Source organism: Notamacropus eugenii, chromosome 6 (assembly GCF_028372415.1).
Source record: "Notamacropus eugenii isolate mMacEug1 chromosome 6, mMacEug1.pri_v2, whole genome shotgun sequence".
NCBI classification, from domain to species: domain Eukaryota; kingdom Metazoa; phylum Chordata; class Mammalia; order Diprotodontia; family Macropodidae; genus Notamacropus; species Notamacropus eugenii.
Window position 1 is genome coordinate 164,928,023 of NC_092877.1, and position 22,625 is coordinate 164,950,647.

The 22,625-nt window shown below is 41.6% G+C and overlaps 1 protein-coding gene across 2 annotated transcripts in view; it reads left to right on the top strand.

The window, feature by feature from the left end:
* The first annotated feature begins 1,960 nt into the window (after positions 1–1,960).
* Positions 1,961–22,625, top strand: part of TMA16 (translation machinery associated 16 homolog) — an 80,717-nt gene continuing 60,052 nt past the window's right edge. For both annotated transcript variants that reach the window (XM_072621557.1, XM_072621558.1), the window contains exon 1: positions 1,961–4,976. In XM_072621557.1, coding sequence (XP_072477658.1) covers positions 4,974–4,976 — 3 coding nt within the window. In that variant the 5' untranslated portion in view covers positions 1,961–4,973. The remainder of the gene's footprint in view (positions 4,977–22,625) is intronic.

Sequence of the window (22,625 nt, forward strand, 5' to 3'; positions counted from 1 at the left end):
TCAAATCAGAAGGTAGAGGACACTGAGGGAGTCGAAAAGGTCGCAGTTTGTCTTTCTTTCTCAAAGAGGACCATGACATCAGGAAGGCGATGCCATGACATGCAAGTGAACTGGATTTAAGTGAGGGAGGGTTCACTCTCTCCTCTAGAGCCATCTAGGTCCAATGGCTAGATATGGATAAGTGCCAGGCCTAGAGGCCTGTGTGGGCTACCCGAGTCTTTCTTACCTCACCTCCGAGGTCTTTGACTGGCCACGCCGGATGCACATATGAGAGAAAGGACGTTCCAGAGTCGAACAAGGGTTGAGCTTTATTCCAGGGTCTAGTTACAAGTGCAGGGGGGTCTTCCTTAGGAGGAAGAGGGGGAGATTTCCTAAGGAGGCTAAGATCTTAAGGGATTGGAAGTAGAAGTACAAGCGGGGAGAGAGGGGGAGGGGAGAGAGAAGAGAAGAAAAGCGGAGCCTACTGTCCTCTTGGCTCCTTACGTGCTAAGAGCTTTCAGGCTTCCTCAATCCTACTTAACCTTCAGCCGCACAGTTTGCATCTCAATACCGTGCTGTTAGGTAACTAGTGTGCTCCAATCCGGGACAATCTCGAGGGCGGGGAGATCTCTCTCCCATCACGTTTCTCACGGGAAGAGGCGGAATTACTCGAGATAGCTCGGTTCACCTCTATTCCCTGCCGTTTCCTGGGAGGGTCTCGTGAGAGCTCTAAGATTTAGAAGCTCCCACCTTTACCCGCCCGAGACTGTCCACACGGAATTGAGCTTCCAATCCCAACAGATAAGGACAACTGGAGATGACCCAGAATGCAGTGGAGGACTTTGGCCTTTTCAAGCTAAGGTCTTTGGCAGGTCTAAATTTGACTGAGGCAAAGAATGACCTCATTAAAAAAAACAGATCTGGGAGGGAAATACCCTCGGGGTGTCTGGCCAAAACAGAAACAATTATTAAGGGCTTAAACAGTGACTCAGTAGGGCTTGGTCTGGAGGGTAAGGCTGATCTTTAAGAGGAAAAAAAAAATACATTTCAGAGATTAAAATTTACATTCCCTTTGGGCAGAGCATCTGTTGGTAATGGTGGTGATATCCTATGTGGAGAGAGAAGAAAGGACATACGTACCCAAGGTTACATAGCTATTAAATATCTGAACTCATGAAAATGAATCTTCCTGACCCTCAGTCCAGCACTCTTATCTACTGCACCACCTAGCTGCCTACACTACAGAATACATGCAAAGTAAATACAATGTAGTTTGGGGCAGGAGGGCACTAGAAGCAGGGGGGATCACCCAAAACTTCATAGAGAAGTTGGTGCATGAGCCAAGCTTTAAGGGAAATTGGGGATTCCAAGAAGCAAAGATCAGTAAAGAGTAGATTCCAGACATGAGGGATAGACCGTACAAAGGCAAGCAGACAGGAGATGGAGGGTAGTAGGTAAGCAACAGCAAGAAGGCCATATGGCTAGATAGTAGAGTGTACGGAAGGGGAGTAATGTATAAGAAGAAAAAAAGGGTAGTAAAGCCCAGATTATTTAAATAACAAGGAGAATGTATGTTTGAGGCTAGAGATCCTTGATAGTCACTAGAGTAAGAGAGAAATTGTCAGACCTGACTGACAAACACTTCAGTAGGTTCTAAAACAGCAATTCTATGACATCTATGAAGGTTCCAGGGTCAAGAATCTGTTAACTGCGCTTACTGAAAATACATGAGAGTGTAGTTACACTAAAGGGGCAGGATGAAATGACACTGACTGTGGGAGAATCTGATGACAACTTCTTATAGCTGTCCTGTTCTAATGGTATGACATAAATACTCGGACAATAGTGTCTAGTGATGTTAATTAATCTGTCGTTCTTGGGACAGATCTGCATCACTTCCATGATTGATTGATGGAAACTTATCCTTCAGCCATATTGAACATTTACAGCTAAACTTAAAACACTGCCAAAAAACATTGGATGGATTAGGTTTTAATCATGATTAATGTATTTATAGACAATAACTTGAGTAACAGACTCCAGATTATTGACATACCACATCAGGAACTGAATTTTATGTTGAACTTAGAACGATTTATAAATACTATGGAAAATGCTGAAGTTTCTTGACGAATCTTTCTATTGACCTTTTTCATATCACAAAATAGAGGAATTTTACTGTCATGTGACTAATAAAGATCACCTGGTGAGCAATTATAAACTTTGCTCTGAAAGATTCTGAATAGTAAACTCTCTCAAAGTGGCCTTCTTTATAGGAGAATCTTAAGCTATAGCTCTGATCCGGCAAATAGAGTGCTGATGTAACTGCACAGGCTGAGCAGAAATTAACATATTTGAAGTGATCTATGATTAGTACAACTCAACTATGGCTATACCCCAAGATCATTCTAGTCACCTTTCTATCCTCCCTTTACCCCTCTCCTCCTCCACTGTGGGTAATCTCATAAGCCCAAGTATTCAATTAGCATTTTTATGTAGAGAACTTCCAGGCTGATACACTTAGTTTTAGATCTACCATAACATTGTCCATTGGACTTTTTGAAGTTAATGTCCCAGAGGTTTTCAACATATCAGAAACAGAATTCACTGTCTTTTCCTCTAAAACTCACTCCGCTTCCTAACTCTTCTATTCTCTTCGTAATTTAACTATATGAATCAAGATCAGAATCATCATTCCAATCATTCAGATTCATGGCTCCTTTTTGGCATTTAGAACCCTGTGCAATAGTAGCTCCAACTAACCTATCCAGAATCATTACACATTAGTCCTCTTTATGCCCTACTAGATGCAGGCAAACCATTCTACTTGTTCCTTGTACACAACATTCTTTGTCTGTGCTCTGCCTTGAAATCATTTCATTTTCACTTTATCCTCATTGAATTCCTAGATTCTTTTAAAGATCAACTCAAGAACTACCTACAGGAAGGTTTTCCTGATTCACCCAGCTGCTAGTGTTTCTTCACCCCATCCCTTCTTCTCTATACTATGCCACCCTTCAAAATCTTATAAAAGTGAATGTTGAAAACTATATGTGTAATTGGAAAAAAAAATATTATTAAGTGCATGGGGGGTGGGGGTGGGAGAATAAAAAAGTCTGTTTTGCTTGTGACTATTCTGTCCCCAGTAGTATCTTCCCTCTTAACCTTCCCCAATCCCATGTGAGTTGAATTTAAAATATTTCTACAACAACTCCGTAAGTTATAGCCTCCTTTGTCCATTTTAGCCAAAAGTTTATCTAATGCTTACTCTACACCTATTCTCTCTCCCTCATAGCCCCCAAAGATAAGAAATAGAAAATTCCAATCCTTTCTTCCTTTCCACATAACGTATTTTTATATCATTCCTTCTCTTTCCACTTTTTAAGCCCTCAAAACCAAGCCAATTTGCCCTGGGCCTCTGCTTCTTCCTCAACATTTGAAGACATCAAGTTTATCAAGAGACACTTGTTTCTTCTCTATTAAAATTTAACCCTACTTCATCACAAATCTCTTAACTGGTTAAACAAATCTGACTTTCTAGGTTCCTCCTGCCTCCTATACTGGTATTTCAACTCTGCATTTTTCATCAGAAGTGCTTGCAAGTCCTCTATTTCATTAAAGGATTATGTTTCTTTTTCCTCTATAGGAAGATACTCAGCTTTGGAGGGTAAGCTGTTATGGGCTAGAAGTCCATATCTTGTACTTTTTGGAATATCGTATTCCGTACTATTTCCTCACTTTTTGTAGAAACTCCCGGATGGTGTGTGGTCTTGTTACCTGAGCTGCTCATTTCTAGATACTTGCAGTGTTTTGTTCCTTGATGCGGCCTGTCTGGATTTTGCTATGACCTTTCTGGAACTTTTCGTTTTGGGGCTCTTTGAAGAGGCCATCAGTGGATTATTTCAAGCTTCACTTTGCCCTCTGGTTCTAAAATATCTGAGAAATTTTCATTTATAATTTCTCGAATACCCTATCTTTTTTGAATACATGTATATATACATATATATGTACGTGCACGCGCTTCTTGAATACCCAATTTTTCTTTAGCCTTGGAGTATCCAAGCCTAAGTTCAGATGGAGCCTCAGGCACTTCACAGACCCTGGGCGAGTCACTTAACCCCAGAGGCCTCTCGGAAACAGCACCAAAAAAGAAAGGCGATGTGGCACTGGGGGGAGGGGGGGAGGGGCTCTGGGTGCTCCCCCCATCAAAGCCGGCGTCCCGCAGCCCTCTGCCCTTTTTCTACTTGAGACGAAAGGTGGGTTGGGGAGTATCACCGTGTAGGGGAAGTGCGCCCCGGGCACCTTCGTCAGGGTCCCGGGGCCGGCTTCCAGGCAGCCCAGCCTTATCGATGCCCCAGGGACAAAGGCCTGACGGTGGAGGAGGTTCGGTGGGGATGTGAACGGGACCGGGCCGACGTGGCGGAGAGCGGTGCGGAGGCGCGGCGGCGGGGGGTGCGTCTGACGGAGTCAGGAGAACCCAAGTTCAGGTCCTGCCCGAGCCAGCGGCGTGGGGAGCCCGACCACGTGACGTGCTCTGCACGGGGCCTGCGGGGCCCGCTCGGCGGTCTCTGGTCGAGGGCTTTCTTCTCTGCAGGGCTTGTTTTTTCTTCCCTCTTCTGGTTTCTTCTTTCTTTAACATCCGCTTAAGCGGGGTCCGTCCGTCCCCGGAACCACAGAGTCAGCAGTCGGCGGCCCCGTGAGTGTGTGGGATCTAAAACCGGAAGGGCCCTTCCCGCAGCCCTCCGTGTTTTCGGCCTAGAGCGGCGCTGCCTGCCCCTCCCGACCCGAGCGCTTCCGGCTCTTCTTTTCCGCCTGGCTCTCCCTAGGGGTCGACGGACGTTTTAGGAGGGTGCACCAGCATCCTCTTCCGGTGCCTCCCGGCACTCTTCCCCCGGTGTCTTCCGGCACGCCTCCCCCCTAGCACGTGGCTTCCAGAGAAGTTGGGGGTGCCGCACGAGCAGTCTGAGAGGTTTGGAGGCGACACCCACGTCACCATGGTGAGCGATCGCAGGGTGGGATGAGGGGAGACGGGGAGGGGCTCCGAGGACGACCGAGGCTGCCGCCCCTAAATGCCCGCTTGTTGCCTTGACCTTTGACATTTCACTTAGCTCCCCCCGTGGAGGTCTTAGAAGGTCATCAAGCCCCGCCGAGGCCCCCGGGTTCCTTGGTGCCCACGGTTTGCACTCGTTTGGGGGTCGTGTGGGAATGTTGCCGCCCTGTGGTGACTTTGTGGGCCTCAGCTTTGTCAGCTGTTCAGTGGGTGCCACCCTGTGTTACGTGCTCACCGCGTGCCCCGCCTGGTACCTTGTGGCGGGATCCGGGAGTCGGGGCTGCCCTCTGCCCCTCGGAGGCCTCCGCCCCTAGCACGGGCCCTGGCCCTGGCCCTGGCTCTCGCTGACTGGCTTGAAGGCCGCTCCTGGCCGCCGTCCCCGCCCTTCCCGCCGCTCGTAGACCGGCCTTTGTCCGTCTGACCGAGGCCGCGCCTTTCGGCGGCTAAAGCTTAACTAAAAAATGAGGCCAAGGAAAAAGAAGTGGAGGGGGAAGGCCCTCAGGACCGAAGCCATTGTTTCCTTTCCTTCTGAACCCGAAAGTTGGGCTTGGTGAAGGCTGGTCTTTAAGAGAAAAAACGAAACAAATAAACCAGGAAGAGCCACTACCTCCTGAGCCCTGTCGGGCTGCCCTGATCTGTCCTGTCCTGGCATCGAGGGCTGCAGGCTGACCTCACGGGGAGGTGATGCAGAGGATCACAATGGCCCGTACTTTTACATGGCGCCTGTGCGGGCTAGAGCCTCATGCCTGCAATCAGGGAGACCCCCTGGGGAAGTCCTGTAACCTCTGCTGCCTCCTCTGTGAAATGGCACGGAGCAGGAAATGGGGTCTCAGTGACAGCCGCAGAGACTGGTGTGGCACCTTCTACATGCCAAACACCACCAGGTGCTGTACAGCTGTTCTCCCATTTGATCTTCGTAACAGCCCTGGCAAATAGATGCTGTGGCGGCCCTCATTTTACCTGGGAGGGAGCCGAGGGCAGCATGCTACACAGCCAGGAGGTACCTGAGGCGGCATTTGAATTCCTCTTCCCTGGAACGGGAGTCAAGTCCTGCCTCAGACTAACCGGATGAACCTGGACTCAGGTTCAGCGGCTCAGTTAGCCGCTGTGTTGCTGAGTTTCCTCAAAAGTAAAATGGGAATATTTCACAGGGTTCTTGTGAGGATTAAATGAGATAACATTTGTAAAGTGCTTTAGCACAGTGCTTGCTAAATACTTGTCCCTTTCTCCACCCCCTAATTCATCTATAGTCTGTGTTGTAAGCAGAGGTTCCAACCCATCTGCATTCTAACCATGTGAGTGCCAAATTCCATGCATTTGGAGACCCAGGACCTTTCCTGCTTTATGGCTTTGTGATGTGGTACCAGGCACACTCTATGGGAATGCTGGAGAAGCCTGGGTTAGAATTCCAACCCAGATGTAGAACTAATTGGCCCTATGCCTTTTAATCTCTTTCCTCATGTGTGAAATGGAGAAAATTTATCTGTATTGTTACCAGGATCAAAGTAAAGGTTGAGTGACAACTTATCTATTATTATTCTCCCCTCAGGGACTTCATTTTCTCATCTTTAGAGTAAAGACAGTCTAAATGGCTCCTACTGCTTCCTTGCTCTGGATCCCCAGAATCCTTTATTATATTATTTTACAGATTAGCTGCACCTTTGACAAAAAGAATGTTAAGTCTTTAAGGGAAGGGACTTGAATCTTTATCTTTATGCCTCCAGCAGCTGGCACAGTGCCTGGCACTTTGTTGAGATATCGAAATAGGTGAGCACCTATATATATGACAATTGGAGTATTTAACCCCAGGGTTAAAGCTACATTTGTGGAGTGCCGTTAAAGAGATGAAAAGTGCTTCGAGTCATGAAGATCCGACTTCTCATCTTGACTTTTCTCTAGCCTTGGGTAAGTCACTGTCAATAGAGAGTTCTGAAGCTGGAGGTCCTCTAGTTCACCTTCCATTCACTGAGGCACACACTGGTAAAGGTACCTGCTTGAGTCCTTACGAGGTAGTAAGTTTTAGAGCTGATTGAAATCATACTTCAAATTGAGGTTTTTCTGTTGGTCCATGGAGCTGAAGAGAAAGGACCTTTGGGAACTCAGCGTCTTTCTCCGGTTTGAACAAGAATTGACTTACTGCTGTCATCATCCAAGGGGAGCTGGCAGTCGTAATTTTTTTACATGTGCCTCACTTCTGATCACCAGAGAAATTGGGGTTTCTGTTCTCACTATTTTTCTCTTGAAGAGATAGTTTTTACAGTGGGTAGAGGAGACCTCACTGGAGAAAGTATCCTTTCAGTTCAGTCAGCAAGTATTTATAAAATAACATGAGCTAGCACTGTGCCAGGTGATGGGAATACAAAGCTGATAAGTTGTATTTGTCCTCAAGAAGCTCATGGTTTAACTGGGAGCTACACCTAAGGCATTTGTATTCAGTGTACATGAAGGAGAAGGAAAGAGACTTCATAAATGTTAGTTGATTCTATTTACACATGGTATATCCAGAAGTTTTCATGCCATTTTAAGCTTCATTTTCTTATATGCTTGTTTTCTCCTCCATGTCACTTCTTTCTATTGCTTCATTCTTATAATTTTTATCCCGATTGCGTAGCAGGCTGTCAGTGGCACTTAATAAATGTTTGTTGATTGATTCTAATGGGAGACAAGTACATAGAGTATATATAGGACAAATATAAATGTTAAATAAAGGAATAAATGCAAGGTGTCCTTAGGGTGCTAGCAGTGTAGGGGCTCAGGAAATGGTTACTATAGATGGTGCTTGAGGTGGGTCTTGAAGGGATTCTGTGAAGTAGAATTCTACATGAGTTGAGAATACAATCCCGGAATGGAGGATGACCGGTATAAAGGCATAGAGTTAAGAGTGTGTGAACAACAGAAGGCCAATTTGGTTAGATCAAGGTGTGAAGGGGGAATAATACACAGTAAGACAGCAGTCTGGTTATGAAGAACTTTAAAGCTAAATAGAGTTGATATTTTATCTTAGCAGTAATAGGTTGGAGTTTATTGAGTAGAATGGTGATATGGTCACATCTGCAGTTAAGATAAATAACTGTGGAAGGATAGATTGGAGAGGAGAGCCCCATCTAGGAGATCAGTAGTTCAGGTGATATCAGTGAGGAGGCTATTGCTCCACTTCAGGTGACAGGCATAAGAACCTCGAATTCAAGCCATTTTCTGTGGGAGTATGAAGAAGGGAACAGATGTGATCGGGCTAAAAATCAACCCTATTCATATGACTGGATGGAGGGGGTGCAGTCTGAGAAAAATGGAAGAGTGGAGGGTGAATCTGAGGTTGCAAATCAGGGGGATTGGTGAGAATGGCCATGGCCTCAACTGGAACAAGAAGGTGGAGGAAGACTGGGTTTAGTGAAGATGATGATGTGTTGCTTTTGAGAAGCTTCTGTCTAGATAGTGATGTTGTGGACAGTTGGTGCAGGTCTAGAGCTCAGGGACAATTTTAGAGATGGGTAGGTAGTTTTGGGAGCCATCTGCATAGTGACCTGTGAGAATGGAGGACATATATGAGAGAGAGAGATAGAGAATGCATAGAAGAAGAAGACCCAAGATGGAGCTCTTGGGCATACTGAGGCTTGGGAGAAAATTCATGGATGTTGAGCCTGCAAAGTAGGTCAGGAAAATAGTCAACTAGCATTTATTAAACACTTACTGTGTGCTAGACACTGTGCTAAGTGTTGGGGATATAAAGAAAGGACAAAAAAGAGTTCTTTCTCTTACAGATGTCATACAACCTTCAAAAAATTATGTACCAACAAGATATATACAGATAATTTGAGGGAAAGCACTAAAAGTAAGAAGGACTGGTTCAGACTTCTTGCAGAAATTGGAATTTTAGCTGAGATTGAAAGGAAATCAGAAGCAGAGACTAGGAGGGAGAGAATCCTTGGCATTGGGGGATAACCAGTGAATGTGTCCAGAGTTGGAGGGTATGGAGTATTTTGTTCAGAATCATCAAGAAGGCCATCATCACTTGATAGCAGAGTACTTTGGGTTTAGGGGTGGAGGGGAAAAGAGTTGGAAGGAATAAGAGGACAAGAAAAGTGGGGGAGTGGGTGAATCATCTATCCAAAGATAGTTTGAGGGGAGTGCAGAGGGCAAGTCAACATTTGAAGGATTGATAGGACCTGGGCCTTTTTGTGGACAGTAGGAAAGGAGAAAGTGAAGATAAAAGAAAGGAATGTGAATGACTGAAGGTGCAGGGTCTCTGAGGAGATGGTGGGGGAAGCTATCAAGTAGAAGGCTTAGCTTTGTCTAGGAGAAAGGCTGATTCATTTGAGATGGGAACAGAGGAGGTGAGAAAGCTAGATAAGTCTAGAGTGGTTTTGAGCTGTCAGTTAGGGGAGAGAAGACCAATTCATTGTGAGTGACCTCTGTGTTTTTGGTATAGTAGGACTTGAGGTTCTCCTTAAGTCTAGAGGGAGTTACTATATGTGGATTGAGAATATAGAATGTTGACACCCTGAAGACAGGGTTGCTTTTGTCTCTACCTTTGTATCCCTAGGGCTCAGCATTTAGCAAATGCCTGGCCTGTATTATAGCCTTAATAAATGGAGGTTAAATGGAGGTTGAATTGAATTGAGGAAAAGTGACTGGGTTTGGAACAGTATCTGTTGTGAATATCATGGAAAGTCAATTAGATAAGAGTAAAAGGATTTCTGTGGAGCCCTGAGAAACCAGCTGAGATTAGGTAGCATATGTTAGTATTGGAAACAGATGTCCACAGGTGTTTGACTTCCAGGAATAGGAGAGTAGGAGCAGAAAAGGCACATGGTGGGGAAAACCCAGGGTTGTGTTTTGGCAAGATATGAAGAGCAGTAGGAAAAGGTAGCAAGAGAATCAAGAGAGGAGAAGAAATGATTATAACCATAGGATTGGGACTGCAGAAGGAGGGAAAGTGAAGCCAGAAAGCAGGAGAGAACTGAGAGCAGAGGTGGGCTAAGTACATGGGGGCTTGAGGGGAAAGAGAGGTCACAATCAGGATGGACACTAGGTTTGGGGAAAAATGAGATTCAGTGAGTGATAGAAGGATTGGTGGTAGCAACTTTCCATCTTTCAAGAGAGGAATTCCAGGGCTCTGAATCATGGAGGGAGAATTTTAATGGGTGATGGTAAAATCAAGGAAGGGCGTGACTGTCCCTGTGTCAGGCTGAAATAGAGTGAAGATGCAGGTCAAGAGAGTTGGGATTGATGATATGAGAGGCCAGAATATTTGAGGAGCATCTGCCTGTATACTGAAGTTCCTGTGAATCAGGGCATGGATTGAAGTGGAGAAGCAGAGTGAGAGTAGGGTCCTGAACTTCTTTGGAAAGGTGAGAGAATGACCTGAGGACTAGTAAATTGCTGTAACCAGAATCTGGATGGAATGAAAGACTTTTTAAGTAACACTCAAAAGAAGAGAGGTTGTTAAGTGGTGTTAGTGGAAGGGGCAGTGTGAAGAAGGTGTGAGAGAAAGAACATAAACTACCAGGCAAGTGTAGTGGCCATTTAATCTCTAGGAGGGTAGATTTCAAAATGGGGAGCCAATTAGGGGAGTCAGTTTTCAGTGAGTGGATAATATGGAAGGTGTGTGAGGTGAAGAAATCAATTAGTGGCCATTTAAGCTCTGAGAAGGTACTGTGTACAGATTCTCAGTGATGGATAAAGAACAAAAGGAAGTTTATTAGAGAATGTGATTCCAGGGGACAAAGTGTGTTAGAGACTGAAGAATGGGATTGGAATAGATGGTAGGAGAGAGGGAATTTTTCATCTTAATTTGCAGGATTTAGGAGAGGAGGTAGTGGGAATTTGCTAACTATGGTATGGAGAAATTAAACAGTTCAGTAAGCATTTGTTTATTAGTGCCTACTAGATAGAAGATAACGGACAAACTGAGAAAAATGACAAACCGCCCCTGCCTCAAGGAGCTTACATTCTTCTGAGGGGATGCAACATGGATGTAGGTAAGCAAATGTATCCAAAATAACTATAAAGTGGTTGGTGGGAAGCACTAATAGCTGGAATAATCAGGAAAGAACTCAATGTCAATTCAGTTAAACTTTGGAAGGTGCTGACATTTTAAGAGGTGGAGGCAAGATGCAATACTGTACTGGGTGGAGCTCAGGAGAGAGGTAGGGACTGAAAATGTAAATTTGGAATTCATCTTCATAGAGATGATAATTCAACTGGTGGGAGATGAAGTTGCAGAGTGAGAGAAAGGAATACTTAGGACATACCACTGAGGTAAGCCTACATATGAGCTGGGTCTTCCACCCTCAAAGGGAGCATGGTATTAGAATCAGAGTCTCATAATAGTTATATTTCGAACATCAGGGAGGCAATGGGGAATAGCTATCTGGTCATCTGATCTCCAAGGTCCTGAGAATACCCTGTATGTGGACCGTGGACTTGGCTCCCAGGCTGGGGTTCTGAGTCTCTGTCATGTCCTTCTGACTTCCAGAAGTTCAAGACCTCTGGTGGAGATTCTGCAGTGCAGGCCCCTGTGTGCCTCAGGCCCCAGGAGGCTATTTCATCTTATCTTGAGAACTTGGTTTTACTTGACATTTTGCACTGTGTGCCATACGTCTGTTGCATTATCTCAGAGTGATAGGGTGTTTATCTGTGACATTGTTCCTGAGGATAGCTTTTCCCAGATTCCTCTGGTGTTTCTATGATCAGTAGTTGTCTCAGCTTGATTTAAAAAAAAAAAAAAAAGCTCATATCTCACCATACAAGTGTATTGACAGCTCGGTGACTCAGGTGAAATAGCCCCCAGGTTTCTGGTTATCCCTTGAGGTGTCTTCCTACTTCAGAAGATTTGCTTTTTATTTCATGTGCTGGCAGCGCCCCCTGACACACAAACACTTGAGATTACAACTATTGTTATTCCCTGTTTGCTGCCCTGGGAATCAGGATAGCAAAACCATAATCTTTTCTCAAACAGTTGAATTGAGGAGGAAAAATTATCTGCAAGTTGTTTTACCAGACTTATTTCATACAGTACTCCTTTAGGATGCTCTACATTCTAGCAAACCTAAGAATGATTAATAAAAACTACCAAGTATTCCAGGAAAATTTGAGGAGGAGAACTTTTTATCAGGGGGAATCAGAGAAGGCTCAATGGAGAAAGTAAGGCATAGATGAAGAGGAAGTGCATTCTTGTTGTGGGTAACAGCCTGCATGGACACACAGAGGAGGAGGAGAGAGGTGGAAGATTCAGTTTGGAGAATAAATAGTGGTTAAATTTGGCTGAATCTGAAGGGAAATAGATCAGATCCAGAAGGGCAGTTTGTAGCCAGCCTGGGCAGGGCCTATCTTGCCGAGCTGCAGAGTGTGTATGATATGCTAGCAGCCATAGGGCACCTACTGAAGGTTTCTGAACAGGGAAGTGGTATGGTCAGACATGCATTTAAAAGATCATTTTGACAGCTGTGTGACAGATGGATTGAAGCAGGGAGAGACTGGAAGCAGGGAAATTGGGTTAGGAAGCTATTATGGTAGTTTAGCTTAGAGATAATGAGGGCTTGAACTAGGAGAGTGACTTTGTTAGTGGAAAGAAAGGGATGACAGATGATCATTAGGACAGGGAAGCCAAGGTCATTTCTGATTTGTCCATCTTCTTCATTACCGTAACTTGCAAAGTTTTAGGCTTGGGTATGATCAAAAAAAATTGAAAGTTGGAGGAAGGTCAGGTTTGGTATAGAAGAAGATGAGCTTGGTTTTGGACATGTTGAATTTGTGGTGTTGGTGGGATATGTTAGTTGAGATGGATGTTCAGTAGTCAGTTTGAAATGTAAATTAGTTTGTGTGTGGGGGGGAAGGGGGGATAGGTAAGAGAAGTGAGTCATTTGCAGAGGTGTGATAATTGAACTGATGAGAATGGATGAAATCACCAAAGGAGAAAATGAAGAAAGAGAAGGCAACTTAGAACAGAGCCTTGGGGGACACCCACACTTAGGGGTGGGAGGGTGATGATTAACCAGTCAGTCAGTCAACCAGCATTTATTAACCAGCAGAGGAGACCTGGGAGGGGTGGTTCGGTGGGTAAGAAGAGAAACAGGAGATGAGTTCAAAGATATAATTGGAGAGATTGGTTTTAACAAGGAGAAAACTAATCCTCTTGAGACTGGAGCAGAGGAAAAGATCATGAATGAAAACAGTGGATTTGAGGCATGGAGGAAGAAAGTGAGGGAGTTAATGATGGATAACCTTAATCTCTGCAAAGTAGGAGATGAGGTCCTTTGAGAGAGAAAAGGAAAGCAGAGTTGGGAGATTTGAGGAAAAGATAAAAGTTTGGAACAGTCTCTGTTGGGAATGGGAATGTGAAGTCAGTGGGATAGGGATTAGGACTCTACCTGTGATTTTGTTGCCATAGAGAACTACTGGATGAGGACTTTCCTTCTTATTCAGAGTGCAACCTTTGCTTGCTATTTAGAGTCTTTAAGAGTTGCCTTAGAACAGTGGCATTAAACTCAAATAGAAACAGATTCCTCCAGGACCATATAGTGACTTAGAAAACAACAAATTAACATTATTTATGTGGTGTTTTTATTCACTCTACTAAACATTTTCCAGTTACATTTTAGTCTAGTTTTTGACCACTGCTGTTTTCATACCTTTGGCCTCAGAGTACTGAAAGTCTAAGTGATATGCCCAGATTATACAGCCAGGATTGTGTCCCTGGCAGAACTGCATGTCTCCCTGGCCTAGAGACCAGATCTCTACTCTGCCACAGTGAAGTCAATGAGAGATAAATAAAAGGATTGCCTTGTACAAGTGAGGGCCCAGTTAGGGTTACATAACATAACACATTTTCCCACTCTTCCTGTATCACATAGCCATGCTTACAAGGACCTAGAGTTTGGTCTAGCTCCTTTAGTACAACAACAGTTAGTTCCACACATTATGAGTTAAATCAGCTTTTGCAGACTAATGCATGAGTGAGTCTAACCACCATTTAAAGCATTGATTTTGGGGAAGTAGTTTTCTCAGCTCTAAATAGCTGTCTCACTAACAGATTAATTTCTGGAACATGGCCTATTTGGAAGGTGGAGACTGATTCTATCTTGTGTGTTGGTAACAGTAAAGGAGATCTGTCTAACTTATGCCTTTCTACTGGTTAGAGTGCTCTTTTCTTGCTTTAGTTTTGTATCTTGATGGAATTCTTTGTGATAAATTTCATTGAATCTGCTTTAAGAAGATACTTGCCTCTTCCTTGCTGTTTTTTAGCAACATAATTGTCTGTCACTGAAAAGGACAGTATCTCTTGCAGGTACCCTACGAAGTTATTGTTCTTCTAAGTGCTTAGATATCTTCTCAGCCCATTCTTTTTTCAGGGCCAAGTCCATGTGACAGAAAATCAGTTTCCTCTGGAGACAAGAAATAAATGGAAATAGACTTGTTTTGTCATATTGACTTGAATCATAGGGTTTTGTTACTTGGAAAATATAGGTACCTAATGAAAACCAGATTAAGACTTAGCAAGTTTGGCACTCTCAGGAACATATTACATTAGTAATAGAAATCCAGAATTTTTCAAAAGTTATGAAAACAGATAGTTCTCTGGGAAAATGAGGCTCTTTAGATAAAATGTCTTTGATCTCCACAGTAGAGAAACTTCTTTTGGTCATTGCAGTAAGTATGATTTACACTTGTGGGGCTTGCATCGGTTATATAGTCTACACAGTATTTCTCTGTATTGCTCTGTCAAAAATGACTCTAGAAAAATAATTATCTTTGCTTTTGTATTGAGAATCTCCAGAGATTGGTCTTCTTTCCTTGGTAAATATTTGGGTCTGCTCATGAGGTTTGGTGTCCTGTCCTTGGTGGAAATGCTGTCATGTGCACACATTGATGAATCTGTTGTGTCAGTAGTGAGAGGTATTTATGGTGATGATTTTTTTTTGATGGGGGGGAGGGTCTGAACCATTGATTTCATTTGTTTTGAAACTCTTTCCATGAATGCAGATAAGCAGCTCTTCAGTATCTTAAGAGGTTAAATGATTTGCGTCTTGGTTACTCAATATGTGTTAAATACAGGACTTGAACCTAGGTTTTCCAACCCCAAGGCAGGCCTCTGTCCACAAGTTATGTCGACTTTCATTGAGTGGGCATAGAATGAAATTTAAAACATTTGTATTATTCTTGTTATCTATTGTTATAGAATTAAAAAAAAAATGTTAATAATGAAAATTCAAAATCTCCAGCTTTTTTTTTTCTGTGGGGTCTAATAATATTGTGCAAATCTTGCATCTTTATTCAAGGATAGTTACAGAATCATAGTTTCAGAATAGCAAGTAATTGAAGTGTTCATCTAGTCCAGAGGTCTGTAAACTATAGCTCTTGCCAGATTTCCCACAAGATCTGTTTTTGACTTGGTAACTAACAATGACATTTACATTTTAAAGTTGGTTGGTTGGTTGCTGTCCTTTGTTCTCGAAGAGGACCAAAATGACATCACCATGATAAAATGAAGTTTCAGTGTGTCCAACTGTGGTTGATCAGACCAATACAAGCTTGGAATACTCTACCACAGGTTGGGTACAAATAGTCCATGTGAACATTTGGAGTGAATACTCCTAACTCGTGCATCCTATGTTTACTTTGTGCTGTCTCGATTCTGCTTTGCTTATAGAGCACAGCATCCTTTCTGATGTGGGCACACCATGCTGAGCAGTCCTGTGCCAGTGTCTCCCATGTTGCACAGTCAAATCCAGAGTTCTTGAGCGAGATGTTGAGAGTGTCCTTGTATTGCTTCTTATGACCATGTGATCACCTGCCTCATGTGAGTTCTCCATAAAATGGTCTTTTTGGCTAGTGTATATTTTGCATTCGAACACCATGGTCAGCCCATCGGAATTGTGCTCTCTGAAGCATAGTTTGAATGCTTGGCAGTTCAGCTCAAGCAAGGACTTCAGTGTCTGGTACATTATCCTGCCAGGTGATCCTCAGAATCTTCCTAAGACAGTTCAAATGGAAGCGATTCAGTTTCCTGGCATGGCGCTGGTGGACTGTCCATGTTTCACAGGCACACAACAATGAGGTCAGCACAACGGCTCTAACATTGTAAAGTAACACTTTAAAACAACATTTTAGAGTAAAATCTTAATGTATTTAAAAATGTAAAAACCATTCGTAACTTTCAGGCCATAATAAATAGGTCTTTGACCATATTCAGCTTCTGGTAGTGCTTACTCTTCATGTGGTCCAACCCATTCCTGAAAAAATATCCCTACAACAGCATACCCAGTGCAATGAGACCCCTTGTATAGTGAGCCCCATGTGTTTTGAGGGCTGGGGAGGTTGTTGCTGTGAGGTTAAAGAGAGTTTAGCCTCTTCTCCCCCTAACCATTTGTCCAAATAAATAACAAAATAGAAATCAGAGTAGATAAAATACCAGAATGTATACCATATAGACAATAGAGAGTGAAGGAGTTCTTCCATTAGGAGCAAGACAACTCTGCAGCCAAGAGAGGGAGTCATAGATCTCTTCCAAGGGGAAACTCTTCAAAGTCTCTACTGTAGCAAGCTGGAAATAAGGACATGATGGTGACCACCAGCTCTTCTCACATCTTCTCAAAGTTCTTTCCTCAAACCTGAAGTGGGTTGGTTTCATCCACCTTCCCTTTTGAAGCTGGAAGCCAGAAGCACATGAAGCAACTCAAAGCTTGAAGAGTGTACCTTTGTACTGAAGAACTTAAGAGCTCTCCTTGCCAACACTGCCATGTCTCTCACACAGGTCATTCATCTTGATTAATGAGGAGACAGTCCCTTACCCGTCGGCTTTAGGACTAGGGTTATACCAATAAATAGTCATTCTGACTTTGTTAGAAGACCTCTCTTGAGTGGGAATTTTTAGTCCAAGGGCAACCATTCTGCTTTGGAGAGATCTACTTGAAACTTTTTCCTTAAATTGAACTGAAATCTGCCTCTATAACTTCTGCTTATTGCTTCTACTTCTGCACCTTGGGGCCAAATAGAACTAGTAGAATACTATTAGAATATGGATAGCTCTTCAAAACTTTTGAAGACAGCTTCCATTCTCCTCTTAGTTTTCTTTTCTCCAGGCCAAGTATTCTTAGTTCCTTCAATCATTTCTTGTTTGGCATGAATGCAAAATTACTTCACTGTTATGGTTGCTCTTCTTTAGCTTATCATGTCTTTCTTAACATGTGACACCCACAAGACTCCAACAATTTTAGAAGAGAGCAGCTAGATTTGCATAAATCTACTCAAATATCTATTTAAAGTAAAAAGTTTAAAAAAAGCAGAATGCATATTTTTTGTCATCAATTTTTAATAACCTGAAATTTCCATTTGCCTTTGTTATTCATTATCATTTGGCAGTTAAGAAGCACGATTGTCTGGGTGGGTGTATATTTGACTGGTTTTGCAAAGAGCGTTAATAATTTTCAAATGAAATATTCATCCCTTGTGATATATGTATAAGTAATCCTTTAATGCAGAGATTTGGCTGAGTGTTCAAAATCACAGGAGAACTTAGGTTTTATCTTGCTACATTTCCCTAGTATATACTAAGGGCAATATTTGAGCAGGCAGAATGTCATACAGTTGCTTTTCAAAACCACTTTCTTATTATTCTAGTGATAAGGATATAATCCATTTAGGATACTTTTAGGCATGTGTTTGTATTACAGTAATTTTAGTGATTGGTTAATTTGTATGTCCTGTCTTAAGGGAATACAGAGGAAATCCCTTGTCTCTTCCCAACATTTTCTGATTCACTTGACCTATCATTTATTCTTCTAGATATAAAGACTTATAGGATCTGTGATTTTGTCAAAAGTACCACTTCTCCCTGTTAAATTAGCTGGTTTTATAGTATTTAATAGATGTGAAACATTGAAATACCAAAGGTTAAGTATAAATTGACTATACATTGAGGAAAGGCTTGAGGAGGCGGAGTGGGTAGAGAAGGGGAAATGATGAGTCATTTCTAGTAGATTTATTTTGAGCTTTTGGGGAATTTTGCCACTGATTGTTCATGGCTTTCATTGTAGCTAATAATTAACATTTATATAGTGCTTACTGTGCCAGTGTGCTTACACTCTGCTAACCACTTTAAAATTATTATCTCATTTGATCCTCCCCTGGGAGCAAGGTGCTATTATTATTATCCCCATTTTACAGATGAGGAAATAGAAGCAAAGAGAAGTTAAGTGACTTGCCCAGGATGACACAGCTAGGAAGTATCTGAGGCCAAATTTGAACTCAGATCTTTCTGACTCTAGGTGTTGTGCTGTATTCATTGTACCACCTAGTTCCCTTTAACAGGTATAGTAAGTGTCTTGAGTTTTTAGTAATCTAAAATTGTTGAATTTTCCCAAAGACTGTACCACAGATATGTTACCAATAGTTATGAAAAATCCCCAACACACATGACATCACATGACTTGTTTTTAAAAATATTTTTCCCCTGATAGAATCTGCTTTTATTTGACACCTCACCAAATAAACAAAACAGAAATAAAAATTAGGTTTTTATCTAGGAAAATAACCATCATTGTATTTATATTTTTTTAGATAATCATTTTTAATGTGCGTTTAAATCTGCAATGGAAAATACTTAAAAAATAATGCTTATATTTGGACCAGCCTTTTGGAGCAAACGTTGAGAATCACTGATGTAGATGACTCACTTCCTGTTATGAGACTGCCAGCTTGATGGATTGATTAACATTTTACCTCTAGCATTTTATTTCAGATCTCTCTTGCTGAAGCATTTCCTACTTCTCATTTTAATATCCTACTAAAAAGGAAGAAAAAGTGCTCTCAACTTTACTAAACTTTATTACATATTTGCCATCTTCATGATCAATTTATATACTGCCTTGAGGCTACCTTTTTATAAATGAATTATTAAAAGGAATCTCAAGCATAGTTCAGTCAAAATGGAAGTTCCAACTATATTGACCTGCTTTGTGATAAATTTTAGAGTTTATTCTTACTAAGACTCTCTAATAAGAATGAGGACAATAACTCTAAGGTTACTATATTGTCATTAATTATTTTTAAAAGTCTTTTTTTGTTATTTAGTTTTTGATGGACTAGTGGAAAAAATTTTGGTTACAAAGATTTTTAGCTTTAGTGTAAACATGACACTTTATAGAGATTTTTCTTGCTAGTGATGATGCAATCTCTTATCCTTGTGTTTATGGTGCTTAACAACATGGAAGAGATCTTGTATCTTTCCGAAGAAAACCCTTTTGCTGCATGATTTGATTTCAAGTTTTCCTTTACTTCTGATTCTTATACTGATATTTTCACTCTTTTTGTGCATTTTAGTTCAACAAATCTTTATTAAACAATTACTCAGTGTAAGGTACCTTTTTAGGCACTAGAGCCAGAAGATGAGTAACAAAATAGTTCTTGCCCTCAAGGAACTTGTTTTACTAACGGGCAAAACAGCCTGAGCACAGATGAGTGTACTGTGATATAGCTGATGAGGGACAGTGAAGACATTCAGATACAATCAGTGTTACATAGAAAAATTGAATCCTCCATAGGCAGAAATGAAGAGGTGGTGCCTTCCAGGACTAAAGTACAGCCTGGACTAGATGAAGGCTAGAACAGATTGTACAAAGGAGAAGTTCTGTGAAATAAAGCTGCAAACCATAGTGTAGTCTGGAAACGGTGGTTCCAGGTTGGAACCATAATGGAGAGGTCTTTAAATGCCAGCTAGTGAAAGTTTACATATACATATTCTAATTATCTTCTTAAATGTCACCTAGCCTTTCTTCCATTGCTGCTCATTCGAGCTTCTACTCCTTGAGTTTTTTTTTTAAAAAAAGCCTTTTATGATATTAACATGGGAGATACCTTTTATTTCCCAATTTAGTTTTCAATGATCATTTCTTTTCTCCATCTTCCATACTGTTAGAGATGATCTTGACACACAAAAAAGGTATCAAGGAAAATTTATTTAAAATGGAGTTCAGAGGAGGGAAGTCCTTTTGTGTTTGGGTAGCTTCCAGCATGGCTACCGGAAGTCTATAGAAAGGTCAGGATGAGGCAGAATTCTTATAGAATTCTGAACTTTGAACCTCAGGGGCCACCTTCTCCTGGCCATGTGACTTCATGATCTCCTCTGATAGGCTTTTCTTCATTGAGCATGTGCAGTAGTTTGACCTGTGATTGTGCAAAGTCATGGCCCCAGGTCACTGGGAACTGTGGAAGTGGAACTTCTGTTGCCCACAATACTACCCCCTCATTTCTGTTTAATAAGAAAAGAAAACAGAGCCCTGGCAACCAATATGGTCAGGCAAAACAAATTCTTATATTGCCCACATTCAAGAACTTTAGATGTCTTTCTGCATATACAGTATCCATTGCTTCTGTCAGGAGGTTTTCTAGAATTATGATTGGCCATGTGGAAGTTACTTCTTAAAAAACTGACTCTTTCCTTTGCCCACCCTTATATCTCTTTGACAAGAACAATTATTTGTTCACTGAGGAGGTGTGTTTTAGGCTGCTTTGGATACTTTTGGTGGTTCCTTAATATTGGTTAAACTTCCACAGCAAATTTCTGTTCCTCTGTCCATTTCTAATTTTTTCTCCAAATCAGTAGCTTGTTTAAATAGTAGATAAGGTTATAGGTGTTTTAATTGTGTATCATATTGTTATTTTTATTATTTGATGTTGTTTTTGGTTTTTGTCCTTGTACGTTATCTGAATTCACATTGCTGATTTAGAAACAACTCCTAGATCCGTAACTAGTTGTTTCCTGTCTATTAAGATGTCCATTTGGTGCTTGTATATCCAAGATTTCTTAGGACCATTATGTTCATATCATTGCTTATGACAATAACTTGGGGCCCAATGCTCTATCCATTGCACTACCTAGCTCCGTTTAACAGGCATAGTAGGTGTCTTGAGTTTTTAGTAATGTGAAATTAATTACTGAATTTTTCCAAAGATTGTACCACAGGTATGTTATCAATAGTTATGAAAAATCTGCCACGTGTATGTTATCACATGACCCATTTAAAAAAATATTTTTCCTGATAAGGTTTATAAAGCATTTTTCTCACAACTACCTATGGAGTGTGTAAGTAGGCTAGGGACTAGATTTGTGATTTCACTGGTATAGGGAGCTCCAAAATGAGGAAACTCCCAGTACTGATGCAGGTCAGTACGTTGTCTGCAAATTATAGTATTACAGAGTTGACTGGAGCAGTGAGAATTTATGTCTTACCCAGGGCCACACAGCTAGAATGTGTCCGAGAAAGGACTTCAATCCAGGTCTTCCTGACATCCAGGCCAGCACTCTTATCAGCTGAGATGTGCTTCATCGTAAATAATACAGACACTGCCATTTTGTAGGTAAGGAAACTGAAGCCCAAAGAGCTTTAATGTGTTGTTTGTGGTCCTAGAGTAAACCAAAAAGCTGGGATCTGAAGCTAGTGCTTTCCAGATTCCATGTAAATGGCTCTTTTCAATAAACCCTATTTCCTCACACACTTGGCCTTTGTTCTGTAATATAGTGATGCTCTTGGGTCTTGTTGAGGCATGTGGATCATTGACTTCTACACTGGCTAGTTCTAGATGGTCTTGTACCTGCTCTTTGCGGTATTTTGGTCACTTCCCTTGGTCTCAGGCTGCCAACTTTCCCATTTCCTTCCTGTCATCAGTACTTTCTATAACAATCCCCTTTTAATTTGCTGCTACTAGTCTGCTGTGCATTTTAAAATTAGGTAATATCTATATAGGCTCTACATAATGTATCTGTAGGAAAGCCATCATTAATGTAGATCTAGATGTCTGGAATAGATGTCTAGGTCATCTACTTTTCTTTTATGGGGGGTAGGGGTAGAGTTTCGAAGAGACAGCCTGTGGTTTCACTAGTAGGGAAATCATGAGGAGAAAACTCCCTCTTTTTTTAAAAATTATTTTATTTGTTTTCAGTTTTCTATAATCACTTCAATATATTTTAGATTTTTCCCCCTCCATCCTTTCTCCCTCCCTGAGACAGTGTACAATCTTATTATATAGGTTCTACACATTCATTCTTATTAAATACCTTCTCACCTTAGTCATGTTGCATAGAAGAATTAAAATGAATGGGAGAAAACAAAAAACAAAACAAAACATAATACAAAAGTAAATAGTCTGCTTCATTCTGTTGATCCAATTCTATAGTTCTTCTGGATGTGGAAGGCATTTTGCCTCCAGTCCATTTGGAATTTTTTAGTTCCTTGCATTGCTCTGAAGGACTAAGTCTACCAGAAAAATTCCTCACATACTGTGGTTGTTGCTGTGTGCAAAGTTCTTCTGGTTTCTGCTCTTTTCAGTCAGCATCAGTTCATATAAGTCTTTCCAGGCTTCTCCGAAGTCTTCCTGTTCATCATTTCTCATAGCATAATAGTATTCCATTACATTCATATACCACAATTTGTTCAGCCATTCCCCAACTGATGGGCATCCCCTTGATTTCCAGTTCTTGGCCACCACAAAGAGAGCTACTATAAATATTTTTGTACATTTGGAACCCTTTCCCATTTCTATGATCTCTTTAGGATAGAGTCCCAGAAGCGATATTGCTGGGTCAAAGGGTATGCAGATT